The sequence below is a fragment of the Polypterus senegalus genome, chromosome 6, assembly GCF_016835505.1.
Source record: "Polypterus senegalus isolate Bchr_013 chromosome 6, ASM1683550v1, whole genome shotgun sequence".
NCBI classification, from domain to species: domain Eukaryota; kingdom Metazoa; phylum Chordata; class Cladistia; order Polypteriformes; family Polypteridae; genus Polypterus; species Polypterus senegalus.
The window spans coordinates 193265816-193285511 of NC_053159.1; the positions used below are offsets into that span (position 1 = coordinate 193265816).

At 52.6% G+C, this 19696-nt stretch overlaps 1 protein-coding gene across 3 annotated transcripts in view; it reads right to left on the minus strand.

The window, feature by feature from the left end:
• Positions 1-6013: 6013 nt before the first annotated feature.
• adam23a (ADAM metallopeptidase domain 23a) overlaps positions 6014-19696 on the minus strand; it is a 73342-nt gene continuing 59659 nt past the window's right edge. The window contains exons 17-26 of one of the 3 annotated variants that reach the window (XM_039757863.1): positions 18277-18363; positions 18113-18193; positions 17425-17475; positions 17062-17125; positions 16254-16359; positions 15946-16065; positions 15690-15858; positions 14502-14613; positions 12994-13084; positions 6014-8802 (exon numbers count right to left, since the gene is read on the minus strand). In XM_039757863.1, the coding sequence (XP_039613797.1) occupies positions 8757-8802; positions 12994-13084; positions 14502-14613; positions 15690-15858; positions 15946-16065; positions 16254-16359; positions 17062-17125; positions 17425-17475; positions 18113-18193; positions 18277-18363 (927 nt within the window). In that variant the 3' untranslated portion in view covers positions 6014-8756. Of the gene's footprint in view, positions 8803-12307; positions 12399-12993; positions 13085-14501; positions 14614-15689; positions 15859-15945; positions 16066-16253; positions 16360-17061; positions 17126-17424; positions 17476-18112; positions 18194-18276; positions 18364-19696 lie in introns of all 3 variants that reach the window. The other 2 variants (XM_039757862.1, XM_039757864.1) reach the window with 2 other exon arrangements.

The following is a 19696-nucleotide window of genomic DNA, read 5'->3' on the forward strand; positions in this document are numbered from 1 at the left end:
ACTGCCTTTTTCCGTTGCTTAGATGTGAAGAACTGACCACGAAACGTCCCTGCAGGAAATGCCCACTAGAGGGGGAAACAGCATGAAAAACCCAGCGATTAACGCAGATGGCAATATTCAACATTTATAAATAAAAGATTTATTTTCAGTAAAGGCTCTGCTTAAGGGTGAAGCACAAAAGGCACAGCAGGAAAAGCCTGAAAAGGTAAAAGCAATCCAAGGCACACAAGTCCGACTCACAAACTGGGAATACGAAATGAAAAGCCGAGTAGAAGGTTCGACAGCCCAGCAATCAACACAACTCACCAACTCCAAAGTGCATTCGGTGAACTGCTTGCTGACCCCGCCTTTATAGGGCAGTCCTTGGCAGTGATGGGTAGATGGCCCCGCCTTTTAGGGCACCTCCCACAAAACACATGGCATCGAGGACAAGATTGACGGGCACAAAGAAACTAAAAGACCAACAAAAGCAATGTGAACAAAGGAACCCAAAATGAACAAATCTGACCTAAAAACAGCACAGGAACCCCAGTGTCTGACACACACACTCACACACTCACACACATACACACCGTCAATGAGGTCCTAGCAGGGCATGTGGGCCAATGAACAGGTGGGTGGGGCTTGTGCCAATGTAGCCTCTCCCCTTTACCTGCCCCTTCCTCTTTTAAATTGCTAGCTGGGTGGGCCTGGTATATGGAGGGGTCTTCGTGCCACGGGGCTCATTTTGTGTTTGGTGAGCACAGCTCAATGCTGGTGTTAGTGGACTGACAGTGGGAGGTTCAATGGGTGGTCCTTATGGCATCAGGTGTTGGTAAGGCTTGCCATTTGTGTTATTTGTGGGCACATGTCGTATAAAATGACCCTGAACTGAGCACTGAGCAGCTCAGCCACACAGAATCCCCATAAATACATGAAGTGACCACCTGGGAGGACCCCGGCTACGGGCAGATGCACCTCCCATTGCTAAGGCCATCACTGGGGTCCTGGCAGTGTGTCACAAGCTGAGCCGACAGGCAAAGTGTAAAAAAAAAAAAAAAGTCAGAGGACACCCCTCATCTGATGTGTGTCACCAAGTTTACATTTCACAGAAAGACCCTCCACTGGTGCCACACACCATGAAGTCCACCCTGACAGCACAGTGCAGCCAATGGAGGACTCATCCTCTTCAAGTCCTCAGTGCAGCCCAGTGTGGTCCTAAAGCCCTCCACCTTAGAGCCCCCTCTAGGTTTATGCCCACAGGTCTCCCCCATCGTGCCCAGTCCTGAACCTTAGCTGTCTTCTCTCTACTGCCCCTTTATTGAAGTCTGCTCCATAGCGCCCTCCGTATGTTGCCTGCACGATCCCCCCAGCTGTCTACCCTTTAATGCCCCCTTGCTGCCTCACCCTCTTCATTTAAGTCAGACTGCCTGCTCCCTAGCGCCCCCTGTGTTTACCCCTATATGTACCCCCCCACTCATATCTCACCCTATCGGTCTGGAAACAGCACCCCCTCATGTTTATTCCTGGCTCATGAAGTTTCATCTAAATAGTAAATGAAGGAGATGGAAGGAGCTGAAGAGAAGACCCTGTTAGTCCCTAAGACCCTTTAGATGAGATGAAATTGGTAGTCGTGGTGATTGTAGTTGAGGGGTCCATGATATTCTATGCGGCATCCACAAGACCTACTCTGGACCTGCTGCCATTTTCAATCTCCAACTTCCCATTAAGTCAGATGATCTGAAAACCCCAGGTGGGCCACCACAGCCATGCCGATGACACGCGGCTTTGCTCATCTGCAGCACCTGATGGCTCTCTGAACAAATGTCTGTCTTGTGTTTCTCAATGGATGAGCAGCCATGTCCTAAATAAGGAAACAAAGTGAAACCTCAGTCACCAGGAAAAAGGCAAACAGTGAGGGGATCCGAAATAAAAGCCAAAAGACTTTAGGGGTAGTCATGGACTCGACCTAAACGTTGTCACATACGTGTGATTGGGGGACAGCCAAAGGGTCCAAATCAGGGTGTGAAAACACCGGAAAAAGGGTCAGGAAAAGAGTCCTGATGCCTCCTCTTGTTCTTCCTACAGAACCACCGAGGATTAAAGAGATCTTCCTCCCTTCTGTCCCTTTTCAGATGACCTCATCACTGTCCAAACCTGATGACCTCACTTCCTGATGACCTCATGACTGTCCAAACCTGATGACCTCATGACTGTCCAAACCTGATGACTTCACTTCCTGATGACCTCATGTCCAAACCTGATGACCTCACTTCCTGATGACCTCACCTTTCTTCCTGGTTCATTACGTCTCTCGTTGTTTTACCGGTATCCGCCCTCTTTGATTACTCATCACTTCGATATACGAGGGTGTTGGGATGTGAGATTTTACATAGAACTTGATAAATGTTTTGTATGTCTTTCTTTATAATTTAGGCAAACAAAGTCATTTAGAGGTATTCGTGTTCGCCCCCATTGTCTCTTTGTAATTTTATGACAGGATTTGGGGGGTGTGTCTTAGACCAGTTTGATGAGTATTTCTCTGCTAAAGTCTTTGAACCCCCTGCAAGGAAGCCAGGATGTTTAACGTATGGCTTTGGGGGGTTGCAGGTCTTAAGATGTTCTATTCCCCCCATTGGTCTGAGGTATGGCTGTCTGGATTGGCTGTAGGGGTTGGACAGAAAACCTATAAATCTGTTTGCTCAACCACATTCTCTCTCTCTGACCCACATATGATGAAGAAGCATCTCTCTTGCTAACCTGTGATGATGAAGAAGTATCTTTCTCTTGATAACAACTGAAGAAGACCATCACACCATGAAGTGAAGAGCACAGCGTCAGCCATTTTGAACAGACGTGTGGCTGAGAGCTGAGCACCAGTGATGCCTTAACTAGAGACATTAAGTAACTACAAGTCTGTGTGCCACCCGAGTTACATACACGTCACCATTTGATCAGGTTGTATGGCTGCCAATATTCAAATGTACTTCACATATTGTTATTATTTCTGAATATTATCAGTGATACATTATTTTATGTGTAACTTAACTCCTGCTTGTCTTTTTACTACATCTAATTGCCTGAGATTATAGATATAGAAGGGAAGGTGGGGAGAAGTTATATAAAATAAGATCTTCTAAACAGTGGTAAGTCTGTGAGATTAGGCATTCTAAGACTACATATTAATAATACAATAGGGGAACGTAGAACAATACATATATATTACTCTACCAGGATAAAACAGAGGGTCTTTCCCCAGCGTCTTTAGATTTTGTGAGATGAATATTCCTTCTACCTTCTCCAGATTACTAGGACGGCGTTCTTCTTCCATTTCAGGCTCACCTCAAAAGTCAGAGCTCGTCTAACACTCCTTGAATCCTCGCTTTTGCTTTTCATCGACTTGATTACCGTGATGCCCCCCTAACTGGCTGACCAGACAAAGACGTCAGTCGGCTGAAGTGAGTCCAGAAGGCAGCAGTGAGAATCTGAACTGGAAAAAGAAAACCTGAGCACATCCCAGCAGTCTTAGCGCCGCTACACTGGCTACCCGGGGGCTTCAGAACTCACGTTCAAATCCCACCGATGAGGTGTAACGCTCAAAATCGTCGGCTCCTTCCTGCGTCCCGGAGGGCCCACCACCGACACTCCCAGTCCTAACCTACGATCTTTTAATGGTGGTCTGCTTGTTGTTATAAAAGAAGCGGCGAGGCGGCGTCCGCTGTTGGAGTGCTAATTGAGAGACGGTGGGCCGACGCCGAGGACCATTTAGACAAACGGCTGAAAGCCCACTTCTCTGTGGCCCTGCTTGAATTCCTCTGTGAGTTAGCTGAACGTGTGCAGAACGAGTTCACTCTTTTCTGGTGGCAGCCCCCAACCTGTCACGAGACCCCCTGGGTTGAACCCTCTAAGACAAAGAAACATGCAGGGGGCTGGCTGGGGGGAGTTTTTTTTGCTCCCCCTAGAGATTTTGTTTTTTTACATTTTGTGTGCCCACCTTTTGCCACCTCTGTGGTCTACTTGAGGGCACTTCATTGTCAGTCCGTCCGTCTTATGTAAATGCGCCTTCATTATTTTAATTATTCGTGTCTTGTTCTTAGCTAACCCTAACCCTAACCCTAACCCTAACTTGAGTTTGCTTTTCTTTGATGAGACTTTAATGGCGTTTAATGGTGGCATTGGAGTTGTCATCGCCAGGACCTCCTTTTGCCCCTTTTGTGCCCCCTTCTGTATGTATAATTTATTTCTCTGGTGTCTGGTTGTTTGCCAAGCCAAAGGGGTTTTTTTTTTTCGGATGTTCTTTTCCATTTTTTAATGCTTTGCTATTTTGAGTTCAATTCTTAAAGCCACCGCCCCTTCTGTTGGGGTCTTGACGGGCCTGCGTGTGGAGTTGGGAGGTCCGGCTGCCTGAGGTGAGGCCTCTTTTGGGGTCTTCTGTGTTGTGTGCTGCTCCGGCTCATCTCAGGTCTTCCTCTCTGCACTCGCCCATCAGGATGGTGGCCGTCACTTTTCATTTTTGTGTCACTGTTTAATTTTGCCGCAATGACGGTGATGTCATCATTGGCACTTTTTGGTATGCTTCTGTTTTTACAAGTGCTGCCACGTCCTGTGATTGGTTGCTATGCCAACATGCGGCCATGTCATGCAAGACGGTGACCCACTCGGACTTGCAGACAGAAGTCATTAGCATTGAAACCTGATCAGGGGGTCTGGCTGTGACACACTGACTATGACACACTGGGGTCAGCATGTGTGACGTCCCCAACATGTCCACTACCTCAACTGGACTCCTGGCAGTGCCACGGTAGCCCTGATGGTCAGCGGTGTTAATGTGGTGAACGAAGCCATTGAAAGCTTTCAGGGATCACAAATCCGCCTTAAAGTCCTCCAAGTTTTGTGCTAAACTCTGAACGCTCCTGTTGTTAGGGGGTCCGTTTTCTGTTTTTTGATGTTGTCACACAGCCACCCATTTCAGGGTCTCTTTACCTGCCACTCTCTTAGCTGTTTGTGGCTGCTATGCTATGGCCAGTCATATGATGCAGAGATCATGTGATCGAGTTAATGCATTGAGGACACACCCTGGCAGCACTCCGGCTTACTCATCAGTGATTGGCTAAAAAGCACCAGGTGATGTCCAGAAAATTCAAATGAGCTCAGATGACTTCAACAGTTGGTCCATTCAATCGGCCACCAAAGGCCTGACTGTCATCTGCTGTCACAGGAAGGACAGAATGACGTGGAGGAGACGCACTCGTGTGTTCAGAGATCCGCTTGGCTTTGGCATGAAGTGCGTTGCTGAGGCGGCCCTTCTAGTTTTTATTTACTTATTTTTATTATTGCTAGTCGTCATATTAAAGTGACAAGTGACACTGTTGGCTATCAAGTAACAAAGAGTTGCAGCACATTGTCCCTTTTTTATTAATATTGTCATTTAAAAAGGTAGCGTGGAGCAAAGAGACGCCCGCTCTGTGACAGGAAGAGGCACCAGGACAAGGTGGCTGCTGCTCCGATGGACTGGCATCTCCTGGCAAGGACAGGACATCGACAAATGCCTCAGAAAGACAAGAGTGCGTGTGACAAGGTGACCCATTTCAGAGGCAGCAGGCCACCAGTAGAGGGCCTCACCAACTGAGCGAGTCATGCAGACCCCTGCTTTCAGAGGGGCTCCCATCTGCAGATTGACATGGGCACAAACATGGCATCATTTACAGAGAGGGGGCACGGACCCCCAGGCCGATGATTTGTAGACGTCTGACTCGAGCAGCCTGGACTGTCACCAAGAAGTCGTCCATTTCTCTTGGGGGCAGTGACCGCTGGATTCACATGTGGGTCACCTCTGCTGCTGTTGAATTGCCAGACCCCCCCAATGCAATGCCCACATGGGGGTCTCTTTCAGGACCACTGCATCAGTCCCGGCCTCTTATTTTCTTCTTTAAGTGCCACCAAACAGCCGCAAGCTCTGTCAGGGGTCTCGGACACAGTAAGGCGCTATAAAAGCCCTCAACCCAAAGCAACACAAAAGACAACACAGCTGATGGAAAACCGCATAAAATATCCCATCGTTTATTTGTCAATGCCTTCCAATAACATGAAGCTGTGCTGACATCGCAAGAGGACCCTGTGACCCTGGAAAGGGCCAGAACACGCGGGGGTCTCGAGCCACACCACCAGCATGATGGCAGCAGGCCCCGCCCACCTCCAATCATGGAGACGACTTCTCCTCCTCTCCACTCCCACACAATCACGAAAGCCACACCCACTTTAAACCCCACCCACCTCCTTATCAGGCGCCAACTAATTCACTGCGTCACGGTGGTCTGCATGACAAGTCTCACCTGCCCCCCATGTGATCCTTGAGACTACACCCACTGTGACCCGTATATGAATGTCCTGCAGTCACCAAGTGTCTCTTTGGTGTCGGGCTCCACCGTCCCAGCTCTACACGGTGCCACCCACCTCCTGCCAGCGTGATCATCGAGACCCCCACTCATGTTAATCCCAGTTATAAACTTGACACGACTAAGGAGACCCCAAAGACACGATGAGCCCGCCAAGTCTGATGGCCGCGACGGTGTCCTGATTACTGTGGTAAAGAAAGCGAACGTCACTTCAGGTCAGCGAGGTGACAAAACGCTTAATGGGACAATCTGATGAACAAGCCAAGCTACGGTATGTGCCTGTCAGATGCCTCGCCTAAGTGACAAGGGTGACAGCAGCTCGGAGCGGGGTCACTAGGGGACTTCAGAGGGTGGGTTTAGGGGACCATAAGCACCTGGGGTTCAACAGGGGGCGCTGTAACCTGACTACAGGGATTGGGGGCTGAAGGGGTCTGCCAGGACAGAGAGGGGTCAGACCGGCGACGCTGTGAGGGGTAAGTGGAGACCCTGGCTGCGGCCCAGTTGGCTCTCTCTCGTCCTCCTCTTACTCGCTCCCTTTGTTCAACTTGCTTTGTCACCTTGGCCACCTAGCGGTGACTTTCGCTACAAGTCAGACACTGGGTAGGTGGGTCAAAGTAAGCCAAACTCTGGCACAATGACAAGCGTGACATTATTTGGGCTGCTGGTGGACATGTCTATGCCAAAAACGGTGCCACTCAGTGAATGTGTCCTCTCTCCCTGGGCTGAGGGGCTACACTAGAAGGACAACGAGGTGACATTGTGCTGAGTAGGTCACATGACCACATGAAGGTGGTGCTGCTACTACTAGAAACAGAAGTTGTGGTAAAAGTTTCACTTAGTTTGGGCCACCTTGGGTACAAAGTGGGCACCCACATGAATAGCTAATGCCAGTGTGCCCACCCAACGCTGCCCAAGACTGACAAGGCTCCACACCTTCTTCCAGCGATGCTCTCGTTGTTCCTGTAGGTGGCACTTCAGCTAAGGGGGCTTCACTTGTTCTTTCTGGTGATAAGCCATGAGGCCACGCCCAGTTAGAAGCCCCACCCCTTCTCTGATTTCTGGGAGCTGAACCCAGGATCGGTGGAGCCGCGACCCACTGCACCATGTGACTACACAGACCCCCAACTGCGACACCATCAGTATGGACACATTTCAGGCCCGTCAGCTCCTCCTCGGTTGACCACCCTGAATTAATGATCCCCCACCCACCCCACCTGTCCAGATAACCCCAGGCCACACCCACTGATTTCACCAAGCCAATGACCAAGCACTACACAGACCCCACCCAGTTCACTCCCACTACAGACATATTATGCAGACCCCACCCACCACCCACCAGGTCTCAAGTGCAATGTGATTACGGGGACTCCTCCCACTCCCAGTAGCAGTACAGCGTCTCACTCTGTGGGGCTGCGCCCCTCGTTGCCACCAAGTGACCCCCACGTGCTCAGGACATTGGCATTAGCGTTTCCGGACACTGTGCAGCATCACTCTTTGCATAGTAAATGAAGGGTCCAGTAAATGCTCTTCTTGTCGACATGCACCGATTCTCGCAGACCTCGGGCTCGCAGACGCAAAGCGCAGCCCACTGGTGTGGACACATGCAGCATTCCAGCAGGGGGGCCGCGAATGGAACAGAAAGGCAAAGCCAGCAGAGGAAAGGGGGCGCCAAAATCCACGCGAGGACATGGCGGCGCCCTCCGACCGCCGCAGCCTGCGCCCCGCCACGGGACGGAAAGATGAGGGCGTCGAGACACAGAGCGGAGCGAGGGCCATGACAATGGCAGCGAAACGTCGTGGCGGGCATCGGGCTTTGCACCTCCTCTTCGTCTTTGGTTTGCGTCACCCTCATGACGTCTCTTGCATATTTGGTCAATACTGTACACAGTTGAAGATGGCGGCAGGCTGCAGGGACCCCCATCTGTGTGCTCTGGGAACCAAAGAGATCCGACGCCAAGCAGTGTGCAAATCGAGCTTCTCCAGCTGCCAAGAATGCCCGCTGAAGACCACATGCTGAGAAGTCTCAAAGGAAAACCAAAAAAAACAACCAACAAGCCGATGGGTTCCTTGCACGGCTCCAGCGTGCGCCCCGAGTCGGCTGTGGAAATGCGGTGCCAGGCGACGGGGATGGCGCCGCCGCTCTGCTCCTCGTAGCTTGTGCCATGCAGGTACCTTCAGAAAGAAATCTTCATGCCAGGAGAGTTTTTATTTTGTTTGTTTTTTTTGTCTTTTAAAGAAGTCATGCCTATTTGATGAGAATGCAGAATCCTAGGTGGGTTTGGAATCTCCTCGGTGCAGGGTCTCCTCTTTTCATCCCACTGCACATTCTGTGGTTCCAGTTCAGCTGGCAGCGTCTTGGGCAGACACACGCAGTTCATGTGTTCAGATTGCACCAGCGTTGGGGTCGTACCTTCGCTTTTTCACATTTCTTCCATTGTTGGGTTTTCCCCAGGAGAGGAAAAGGAAAATAAAAAGGAGAAAAAAAGAGAAAGAGAGAGAAGAGAGGGGGGTTAGCAGACAGCCGTGGCACAGGGTGGCACAACCATTCATGGCACAGAGTGCTCACTGAGCCGAGGACTTTGGTATACTGCTCGTGACGAGCGCTGGGGGGGGGCGAGACTGGCACCAAATTCATCATTGCTCAGCAGCAGCTTCTGCACCAGTAATAAGTAAAACAGAGCGGGCACAAGGGCAGCTGTGGGCAACACGGGCTTTCGTGGTGTCCACAGCTCCTCTTTCCAAAAAGGCAAGACATCACAAAGCAACACAGAAGGGCTTGGCACTACCTCCCCAGAGTCTGGCTTAATGTGGGGCATCAAGCAGAGAGACATGCATCTGATCTCAGAAACGGACATAAAGCCCCGACTCGGCTACCCAGTGGGCATGCAATGCAGCTGCAGAGGTGCTCGTTAGTCAGAAAGCAGACATCCCAGTGGCACGCCGGCAACACAGAGGCGTGGAGCCCGCCGCGCCCGCGAGCGGCATCCACACAGACGCTCGCTGGAGGACGGCTGGAGCCCTCTAGACTGTGACTGGCCACGGCCCGCCTCGCCTTTCCTTTTCCCACTGCTTTCCAAGTGCCAATCAGGAGGGCACAGAGTGACGGGCCTTGTCAAGCCAGCTGACTGGCGAAGGCCACCGCTTCTGTAATGACGGCTATTTCAGACACTAGGGAGAGCGTTACCAGTCCAGCCACGCCAGGGAGACCCCGTCTGTCAGGATCGCTCGCTGCGCCACAGGCTTCACTGGCAGATGGACCGTGAGTGTGAATGTAAAGACTGAACCTGACGGGGGGTCCGCTGGCGCTAATCCCAAAGCGGCCAGCAGAATGTTAGGAGCTGTGAGATGTGGCCGGACGCTCAGTGCCACCAATGCGAAGAGTGCAAAGAAACTGAAACAAAACGCCCTGATGGCACACACATGGCCCCTTCAGCAGAGACCAGTGAGGAGAGCCTGGCATTGTGGGAGGGCGGCTGTACACTGTGCCCCTGCAGCCTGAGGTGCTGGCAACACAAAAGTGCGCCAACGTCACTGAATGTTGCAAGCCCAAGTGGCTTGTGGGCTTTTGACGTGTCAAAAAAAAATATATATATATACTGGGCACCATTGGCTTGTGTTGGTCACATGCAGGAGGTCACACGGCCTCAGTGACCAATCAGGAAGTGGCTGAGAGCTTCGTCTTTTACTACAGGAGCGGGCAAATGTTTGTGGGCACTCGATTGGTCGAGTTGTGGCCGATTTTGCCTGAGAAATATCACAATGGGGTCCTCAAAGGGGAAATGCCAAGGAGCAGCGGCTGGCAGCTACAGATTGGCTTACGTGGAAACTGAGGGAGCCAAATGTCACGTGACAGCCAGTGACCCAGCGCCCAATGGCGGTTCATAAAATGGCAGAGCGCACGCCTGCCTCTGATTGGCTATCAGCAGACAGGAGTCGTGAATTGTGAGGTGGCGCCCTGTGATGGTGCCACTCTGTCACTTTAACGTATATTTAGTGTGACCCTTTAAGAGTCTGGAGGGGACCTGATTGGGGGACATCTGAGGAGGAGGAGGAGGAGGAGGAGGAGGTTTGTTTGTGTCACTAAACGCTCTGCTCCTCTTCCTCAGGACCTTCATCTTCTGCTCCAGTGAAACACCCACACTGCGTCCCGGACAGGACATCTTTCATTCTTCATTTCCCTTTTCTTTTCGTAAAACGTGTTGTGTATTTCCCGGGGGTCTTGGGAGGAAGGGCAGGGCGGAGTTTACGATTTACGTGTTCACTTTTTAAATGCCGCGACTTGAAATGTGTGGCAGTTTACTGATAACGAGGATGGAAATCGGCTCTCCTACCCAGCATGCTTTGGGCTCTGGGGTGGGCCTTGGAGGATTTTGGCGAGGAATTTGAGACACACAGGGAGATTTGGAAGCAGAAGAACACGAGGCACACGATAAATATGTCGTCAGTCGTAAGCCACAGCTACAGAATGAGCTCTTTGGAGGTCTCTGCAGAATTCAACACACACACATGGCATGGTGTACGGGGGACGGGGACTCATATGGGGACAGAAGCAATGCAAAAACAGAGCCGACGTGGGACTACAACTCCCAGCAGGCAGCAGGAGGGTGCAGGGGCTGATGGGAGGACACAGTTTTATCAGCGGCCAAAGCAGGACGTCACCGAAGGCGGTGGGCACAGCATTTCCTTTTTAACTAATTTCAATAAGAATAAGTTCTACTTTATCACATGGTGGCAGCTTTTGTCTTTTTGTTTCATCGTGGGTAGTGCTTGGCCATCTTGAATTTCCAGATGATTCTACCTGTGCAACGCCAGGCACTTTAGCGAGTAATAAATAAACCGGAGCTATTGGAGGTCCTTGGTGGATTATAATCACGGCGACGTTCTTTCAACGCAGACCTACACGCTATATAGACATATCACGGGACGAGGCCGCTGCCCCTGACCGAATTCGTTGGCGATCTCTTGGCGCCCAATGCGCCACCCGGCGTGGGAGGAACTAAGTCTAAGTAAAAGGTGGGTTATAATCAGGACCCTAGGTGTCATCAGGATGGTGGGACTCGGTCCAAAGTGCGCCAGTCAGTGCTGCTCTGGAACAGGACCAGTAGATGTGAATGTCACTCGGGGTCGCACACGGGATCAGTCCCTCAGACCACCACCCAGGATTGTGACCCTAAACGGAGTAACAAAGCTCTACTCTCGAATGGTGATGCCCTCTTCATGCCTGCAGATCAGAATGAGACTTCCCGGCGCAATGCTGACCCCTATTGGCAGGGGTGCCCACGTGTGCCGGGCAGAGTCTGGCGTTGGACCCCAAAACTGTTAACATGGAGTCACTCGAGCACACGAAGGGGGACATTCAGACCACACCGTCAAAGCGGGACAAGTCACCTTCCAGCCAGGACAATGCCGGCTCTGGCGAAGCACGTCACAGACACTCGCCGTGCCCGCCGCTGTGGACGTTTGTCCCTAGCCTGTCGCGCAGCCGGATGGCACAGGCAGGAGCAGGTCACCGGCGCAGAGGGGACGAGTACCACTAAGACATCCATATATCGACGCTCACGGAGAGCCAAAAGAAGGCAAAGAAAACCCCAAACCAAAGTCCACACCCGAGTGTGCCAGCGGTGAGTTCATTCAAGCTTGCATCTTAACAAGTCAATCCTTTCACAGAGCGGAAAGAATCCGTGAAACATGCAGGTCAAGCTGCGAGCGAGGCCAGTCCGCCGTGCTGGAGGTTCTGCCACAGATTTGGAGCAGCGGGCAGTAAAAGCCGCCTGGTCTGGCTGTGTCCCTTGGGCTGCACTGGGCACAGGGGTAGGGGAGGGGAGGGTGGGATGGGGTGGGTATCTGTAGCAGGAACTCGACACACACAGATTTGGAAGCAGAAGGACATAAGCCACATAGCCACGGAGGAGAAGACATGCGCGCTTGCTTACTTAAAGCCCCATCCTGTCCCGCCAAGGACAATGGCAGCCACCAGGATGGCGCCTGCGATGGAGCCTATTATAAGATTGGTGGCGCTAGGACCTGTGACAAAGGATTATGGGAAGAAAGACGTAAGAACCAAGCAACGCAGGTCATGATGGAGGGGCATTTCACCAAGAGTACCCAAGCACCCCCATCCCACCCACCCCAGCCCCCCACCAATACAGCGCCACTTGAGCACGTCGGCCCCCTTGCATGAAGGAAGCCTCCCAGGTGGGTGGAGTTAACACACACTTGAAACAGGAGGTGTCGAGCGAGACACATGGAAGGACAGGGGGGTGGGGGGTGGGGGTCCCGGGGCCGTGCGCCACAGGGGCCTCTCTAGAGCGACTCTTTGATGCTGCGCGTCGCCGTGGCGACTGGCTCTCGGGCTACTGCTGCTACAGGATATGCCCCACATGCCCCAGAGAAGAGAGGGGGACAAGAAAACACACACACACACACACACACACACACTGCACGACAAGAATCACACGAACGACACTGACACGTCCAAGCACATGACGACAAGTAACAAAGCCACTTGACGCTACACACAGGGCTCGGGTGGTCACACACTAAGGCACCAATATTGAAGAAGAAGAAGAAGAAGAAGAAGGAGAAGAAGAAAAGCTGGGAAACTAAGAAAGATGCTTACTCAATTCCCCACCCTGTGCCTCCAAAAATCACCCCCAGGGCCAGAACAGTCCCTGCTACTGCACCTATCAGTCTGTTAGTGGCCATGCTCACTGCACAGAGGGAGAAGGCATCGTTTAACGGGGCAGTCGAGCACAAGACAGCAGCACAGCACAGCACAGCACATCACAAGACCGGGCGTCCTCGACGGAGGGTGAGCGCGGGACCCCGCCCCCGGGAGGAGGGGCCGGGCCGCCGCCGCTCCCCGTGCAAGCCGTCCGCGACACCTCCTGAAAGGGCGCGTGTGCCCGGGCATCCCCGCCACGCACACACAGCCTGGCACTGCTCCACACACACACACTCACGACAACAGAATAGCAAAATGTGAAGGTGGCATGAGATGAGGGGGGCAGGCGGGAGGTACGCTCCATCGGGCCCACGGGCTGGACCCGAGTTCACACAGACAGATAGACAGAGAAGCGGACTCACCCAGGACCCTTCACCTCACCCCAGGAGGCCCCAAGAATGGCGCATCACAGCTTGACATTCTCGGGCAGTCTTCTTTGGACTTTACCCTGGCAGAAATCAGCCCCGGTTGGGATGCCAGTTCAATAAGGGTCCACACAGAGTCGAGGGAGGAAAGCCCCCACTGCGAATCTGAACCCAGGACACTGTGCCAGTGTGCCACCCATCCGTAAAGGCAGCGCAAATCCTCACCTCTTAGCATTTCATGATGCCCCCCCTCCAGTCACCCACACCAACACCTGGCCCTCTTGCACAAATTGTCCCCCTGTGTGCGTCGTCACTTCAAGTGCCTGCTCAGTTCTAAGGAGACGTGTGACAAACGTGAAGCTCGTCTCCGCTGCCTTTGAAGCCTGCTGCTCTGATTTCGGCTTCTTTATGCCTCGCATTTCAAAGCAGACATTTAGATCAAAATAAATAAAACAAAATCCACAGAAACCAGGAGCCGGCTGTGCCACGTAACTGCACGTTGGCATCAAATGGACTGGGCAGGTTGGCATATCTTTCATTTCCTTCCTGAAGCCTCTCACTCCATAATGGCAGGAAGAGAAACTGAGACGCCAACTCCGAATGGGGCGCATGCCAATCATGGGGGCCCCGCAGGTGTAATCAAAAGTTGGCACCACTTCAGCGTCGCCACTAAACCTCACCTGCATGATTTTGGGACGGGGGCAAAAGTGGGAGATAACCACACGGACACAGAGACAACATGTCAAGTGCCCAGGCTGGGATTTGAACCCCACACTCTGAGGGGCCAGTTGGGCAGCAGTGCCAGTTACTGCACCACTGTTGGAGTTCATATGCACGAGTCACTCACTGCCAGACAAACGCATTCACACAGCGCATGGATGGATGGATGGATGGATGGATGAGCAAACGTAGCAGAGAGCAGAATGAACAAAATACGAAGAAGAAACATAAATGGTGGGCTACAACTCATGTGAAGCAAAACGAAAGAAAAGCAAAAAGAGAATGAGCAGCAGAGGGCAGGAATGGAGAGAGACAAACCCTTAGGCCCCGTGTCTGGGCTAGGGGGGCTCTTCTTGATGGGGTCATAGATGCTGCAGTCTGTCCCGGCCCAAGTGGAGTTGCAGGCACAGGTCGCCTCGCTATTGCACACCTGAAGGGGAAAAAGAAGAAGAAAAAAGAGGGCGAGTGGGCACCTGGGCACACAGTCTGTAAGCGTAACACTTGGCTTCTTAAAAACGGGGGCTCAACTCCATTCTTCCAAGTGACCACACTGTGCTGCGCACAATCAAAATGATGCCAGCCTCAGGTCATGAAGCACTCAGGCTCACTGGCTTGGTAAACATTGTCACACAGGTGCGACTGGGGGGCAGCTAAAGGGCCTGAGTAGTAAGTAGTGCCATGCCAGACCAGGGGGTGGCAAGCTGCGTTGACTTTCTCTCTCAGTCCTCTGCAGACCATCCATGGGGGAAATCCCGCTAGGTCCCGGAGCCATCGATGACATCACTTCCAGTCCCAGAAGACGTCACTCCCAGGCCTGATGACATCACTTCTGGTTCAGGCGCTATCGAAGACGTCACCTTCCAGAACTGGTGCCTTTGATGACGTCACTTCCTGTCCCAGAAGACGTCACTTCCGGTTTCCGGCGCTATTGATGACGTCACTCCCAGGCTCAACGATGTCACTTCTGGTTCTGGCACCGTTGATGACGTCACTTCCTGTCCCGGCCTTTAAAGCCGCCATATTCTCACAACATGACCCATTTACAGCCAGGGCACAATATACGGGTGGCTGCCCCAAACCTTTTTCAGTGTCTTTGGACTGTTTTTGTGACACCACCAATGGGCAGGCAAGAAGTAATGAAGTGGACAGCGCTAGGGGGGAAGTGCAAACAGGGACCCCGAAACGAAACACAGCTAAACAGGAAGTGAGGACCACGGCAGAGACAAGGAACCAGTGAAGCTCTTCTGAAGACCCCTGAGTGAGCCCCACAGAGGAGGGCGGCATCTCACGTTATTTTGTAACCTTGCAGACCCAGGTGGCATCCTCCTGGCTAGAGGGCCTCTGTGGCAGCAGAATGGCACCCCCAACATGCTCTCTTAAGCAATGACTGGCACAGCCAGGAGCCCCCCTGGATGCCCACAGTGCATGGTGGGGCAGCATGAAACCATTAAGGATGCTGGTGGTCGAACTCCCATGATCCCCAACGCCAGGCCTATTGGTACTCACCCCGTGAGCTGAGCACACGTGCCCGTTTGAGCCAGTGGGGCAGGTGCTCATGTTGAGTGAATGTATAGGCAAGCACTTTCTGTCAAGGCACATCATGGAGGGGCCGCACGGCGTCCCGTCCTCCACGTATCCGAGGTTTGTTTCATCGTCCAGTAGGACGTGGCCGCCACTGAGGAGACAGACAAAGGCAGAGGGGACAAAGTCAATGGCCTGCCGGAACAGAAGTGCCCGACCCAGGGGGTCCACGGCTGCTCACCTGCACTCCACAAGTCTCTCTTGGTGGTTGAAAGATGACGGAGAGAGGTCCCCTTTAAGAAAGCCCACCCGGGGAGAGCGTCCAATGTTGGAACAAAAGAGGAATCCGCAAAACACATCACTGAAAAACAAGCATTGCAAAGAGGTGGGTGGCATGTGCCAGGAAGTCCCCCTAAAGCTGCCAGCCAGTGCCAGCGCCCTCGAGCAGAACTTGACATTCCTGGCCATGCGACGGCCTTCACGGACCCGTCACCACAGGCCTGGCACCGTCAAGTGACACACAAGAGAGCCCAGGGACGGCGTACTCACTGCTTGCTGCACTGGATCCACTTGTCACCGTCCCTGCCGCAGTTGCCTTTCTCCGTCCCCTCGGTGTTCAGTTTTTCATAGCACAGCTTGTCTGATCCGCTCGCCTCTGTCAGGAGAAAGTGAGGCACAGGAGATGACAAGACACAAGAGGAGCCACGCGTGCCCGCCAAACGCTGAGCCAACTGGAAACAAGCAGGGTCCTGGCGGTGGTCCGGAGAGGACCTAGCTGCACTGGATTATGGGAAGGGGTAACCATGGATATGAGTACTGAGTTATGAACAGGCAATGAGTGGCATGGTGTCACCTGACTGGCATGTAAATGTATGTGACCATTATGTCGACAGATTATCAAGTCACGTCATGACACGGGACTAGGGGGGCTCAGTGAGGTCTGGACAGAAGCAGAAGTTTCCAGTGATGGTCAGTGGCTGTGTTTTATAGTCCCGAGGTGCCCGTGCCCATTCGGACTCTCAGATTCTTTTCCCCCACTGCGGCCTTCGTACGTTTACACTCACCAACCTGCCTGTGACCTTCTCTTGTACCCGTTTTCACACCAATGAGCCTGGTGACACGACGGAGCACCGAAACAAGCGAAGATGTCAAGTGGTAGTCCTGGTTGTTAAGCATCGTGTCCCCTTCTGCGTCACTCCTGTGAGTCCCACCACTAATGAAGACCCCTTGCCTGAGCCAGACTCCGGTTGGCGGTTACTAAGGTGGCATCGGCCTGACCAGACCCCTCACCCATGGACCACAAGGCCTCTGAGGGGCGAGACGGACGTAAGTCACGTGGACCTTTGCGTTTACTCACTTGGACCCCAAACGTATTGGCACTGGTTGTCCCTCGTCTTGCACTCGCCATTGTAGCATCGTCCCTGAAGAGGAAAGAGAATAAAGAGCTCTGAAGGGTCGTGTGCCCGAAGCTTGGCTAACATTTTCAGCTGATCTTATAAAATGTCCTCTCCCCACTCGACTGGCACCCGTGCCTGTGCCTGGCTAAAGCCTAATGCACAATTCAGGAGAGGGGATGGCAGGGTGTCGTCATCAAACTGTCACGCCAGGCAAGCCGGACCAATTAAGAGGGGTCATTTCCACATACAGTTTACACAAACCATTCAAAAGCCCTCCGACACAGGTGCCAACACCTGCCCTGTGCCCACCCAAAGAGCAGTACCTGGTTGGAGTTACAGGTGTATCCATCCTGCTTGTGAAGGTTGGGCGGACACTGGAAGACAAAAAAGGCGACCTTAGGGCTTTGCACAGATGGCACTCACATTGAACAGTCCAACAATAAACCAAGGTGGAGGCAGAAATGGCACCCCATGCCATACCACCGCTGGAGAGAAAGTGAACAAGCCCCACTCAGCAAAGAGCACATGACCCTACTGCCTGTAGCATCAGGGTGCCAGGCTGGGACCAGCCCTAGAGGGGGGCGGCAAAGTACACCCAACACACAAGCCCACCCACAATGGGTCTTTGGGAATGCCCACTCAGAGGCACTATGGCACTGCTGTACATTTAAATGAGTGGCCTGAGTGCACCTGTAGTGGGTGACGCGGTGTGCTGGGTGGTCCGCCATGTGTGCCACCCTAGGGTGGGTTTCTTGTATTGAATTGCTTTGTGTTTTCTTACTGCACTTTGAGTTGCACTCTGACTTGGTGAAAGGAGCTATATAACTGGAACTGGGACAAGAGACCACCGGACACGACTTGAAATCATCGAAGAATGAGCCTGATAAGCATCAACAGGCATGAACGAACCAATCACAAGACGCGGGCCACACCAGCGCAAGCACAAACAGCCCAGTCAAGCCCAGCCCACCTCCCCTCCTCTCGTAGTTAAGCGAAGCCCCCGACTCATACCTGTCCGGAGTCTCCGGTGCAGATTTCCGTAATGTCACACTCATTCACCGAATAGCGGCAGTCATAGCCTCGGGGATAAAACTGAAAAGGAAAGGAGACGGGCATGACGTGGCGCTTCTCGAGGACAGCGGGGGCATGCAAGTCAGCCTAAGGGGGTCTCTTACCTGACACGTGACGTTGCAGCAGGGCCCGTCGCTGCAGTGCGCGCCATTAGACAGAGAACACTTCTTACAGCAGTTGCCATAGCAATCCTGAAACAAACACACACACACAGATGGGAGGAGCGTGGCAAGCGAGGCGCGTTGACCACCCATGGGCGAGACGCACGCCACCAACAGTGACACATTCAGTGGTTGTGCGGAGAGTGGGCACAATATGGCAGCGAGGCGATGCACGTGGCTGCAGGATTTGACCCCCATCGGTGAGTTGGCCAGTTTTGCTTTTCAACGTCATTTGAGTGGCAAGCGTCCCAAACGTCCAAAGTCTTAGCTTCGAATACCCAACAGCCTCCTTTGTTGTTTTCTCCTTTTTATTCATCTTGCCCACAATAATGATAATGAACTAAAAGCAGAGCAGACGCGGGTACAAATGGCACTGAGTTCAGTGTGGCAGCCTCTGGTGTGCCCCTTCGTAAGGAGCGGCCTAAAAAAACAGGAACACTCAAAAGTCGGAAAATTCCGGAAAGGTGCGTGCGGAGACGTGAAGCATTTACGTGGTTTTAGTTACGGCAACAAGAGGGTCCCTTAGCTAACGTGGGCTGTCGGGTGTTTGTTTTTGTGACAATGCGTTCAAATCCAAGATGGCGGTGAGAAGAGAATGGAATTCCACGCGTCAGTGACGACACGTCTTTATGATGTCACGGACCCCAAACCGGCCTGTGGTGGCTCAACGGCTTCACGACCAGCAGGCAGAGTTCGATGAATGGGCTGCCGTTCGACGTTGGCGACTGGGGGGTCCGTACCTAATTTTGGCACCGATTTCTGTATTGTTACCTTTTTGATAGACGCACCCGAGAGGACCCGTTTAAACCTCAGGGTACGACTGCCGTCTGCGGCTTCGGGCTCACGATGGACAATAAACCGGGAATCACGGCGCTGTGCAGATGACGCGGCCGTCTCAGAGGAACGTCTGCTTCTTACAGGGCGACGCTTACACCATTCTGTCCGGTCACTCTCATTTATCAATTACTTCCAGCAGCTGGCGCACGCCCGCCTCTCCTGGCACTGACTAACTGGTATTAGGGACAGGGGAACGTCTGAAAACATTACAAGTCAAAGGGAACTCGGAAACACGGAGCTAATCCAGAGTTAAAGATGTACCCAACGTCTCCATCTGAGGATTGCCAAGGCTTTTGAAATTGGCATATTGGCTGTTGGCATACTGCTCCGTACTCAAGATATCTCAACAAAACCGTCCTTAAATCAGCCCACTGGGCGCCAAGTGGTCTCATGCCGACACACAGAATTGGCAACTGTGGTAGCCGTGCGTCACGTGACATGCAGAAGCTCCAAGATCAGCAACTCATCCGTCCGCAAGTCAGACACAAACGTCCGGACCACTCATCGACAGAAAAGGGGAGGAAGT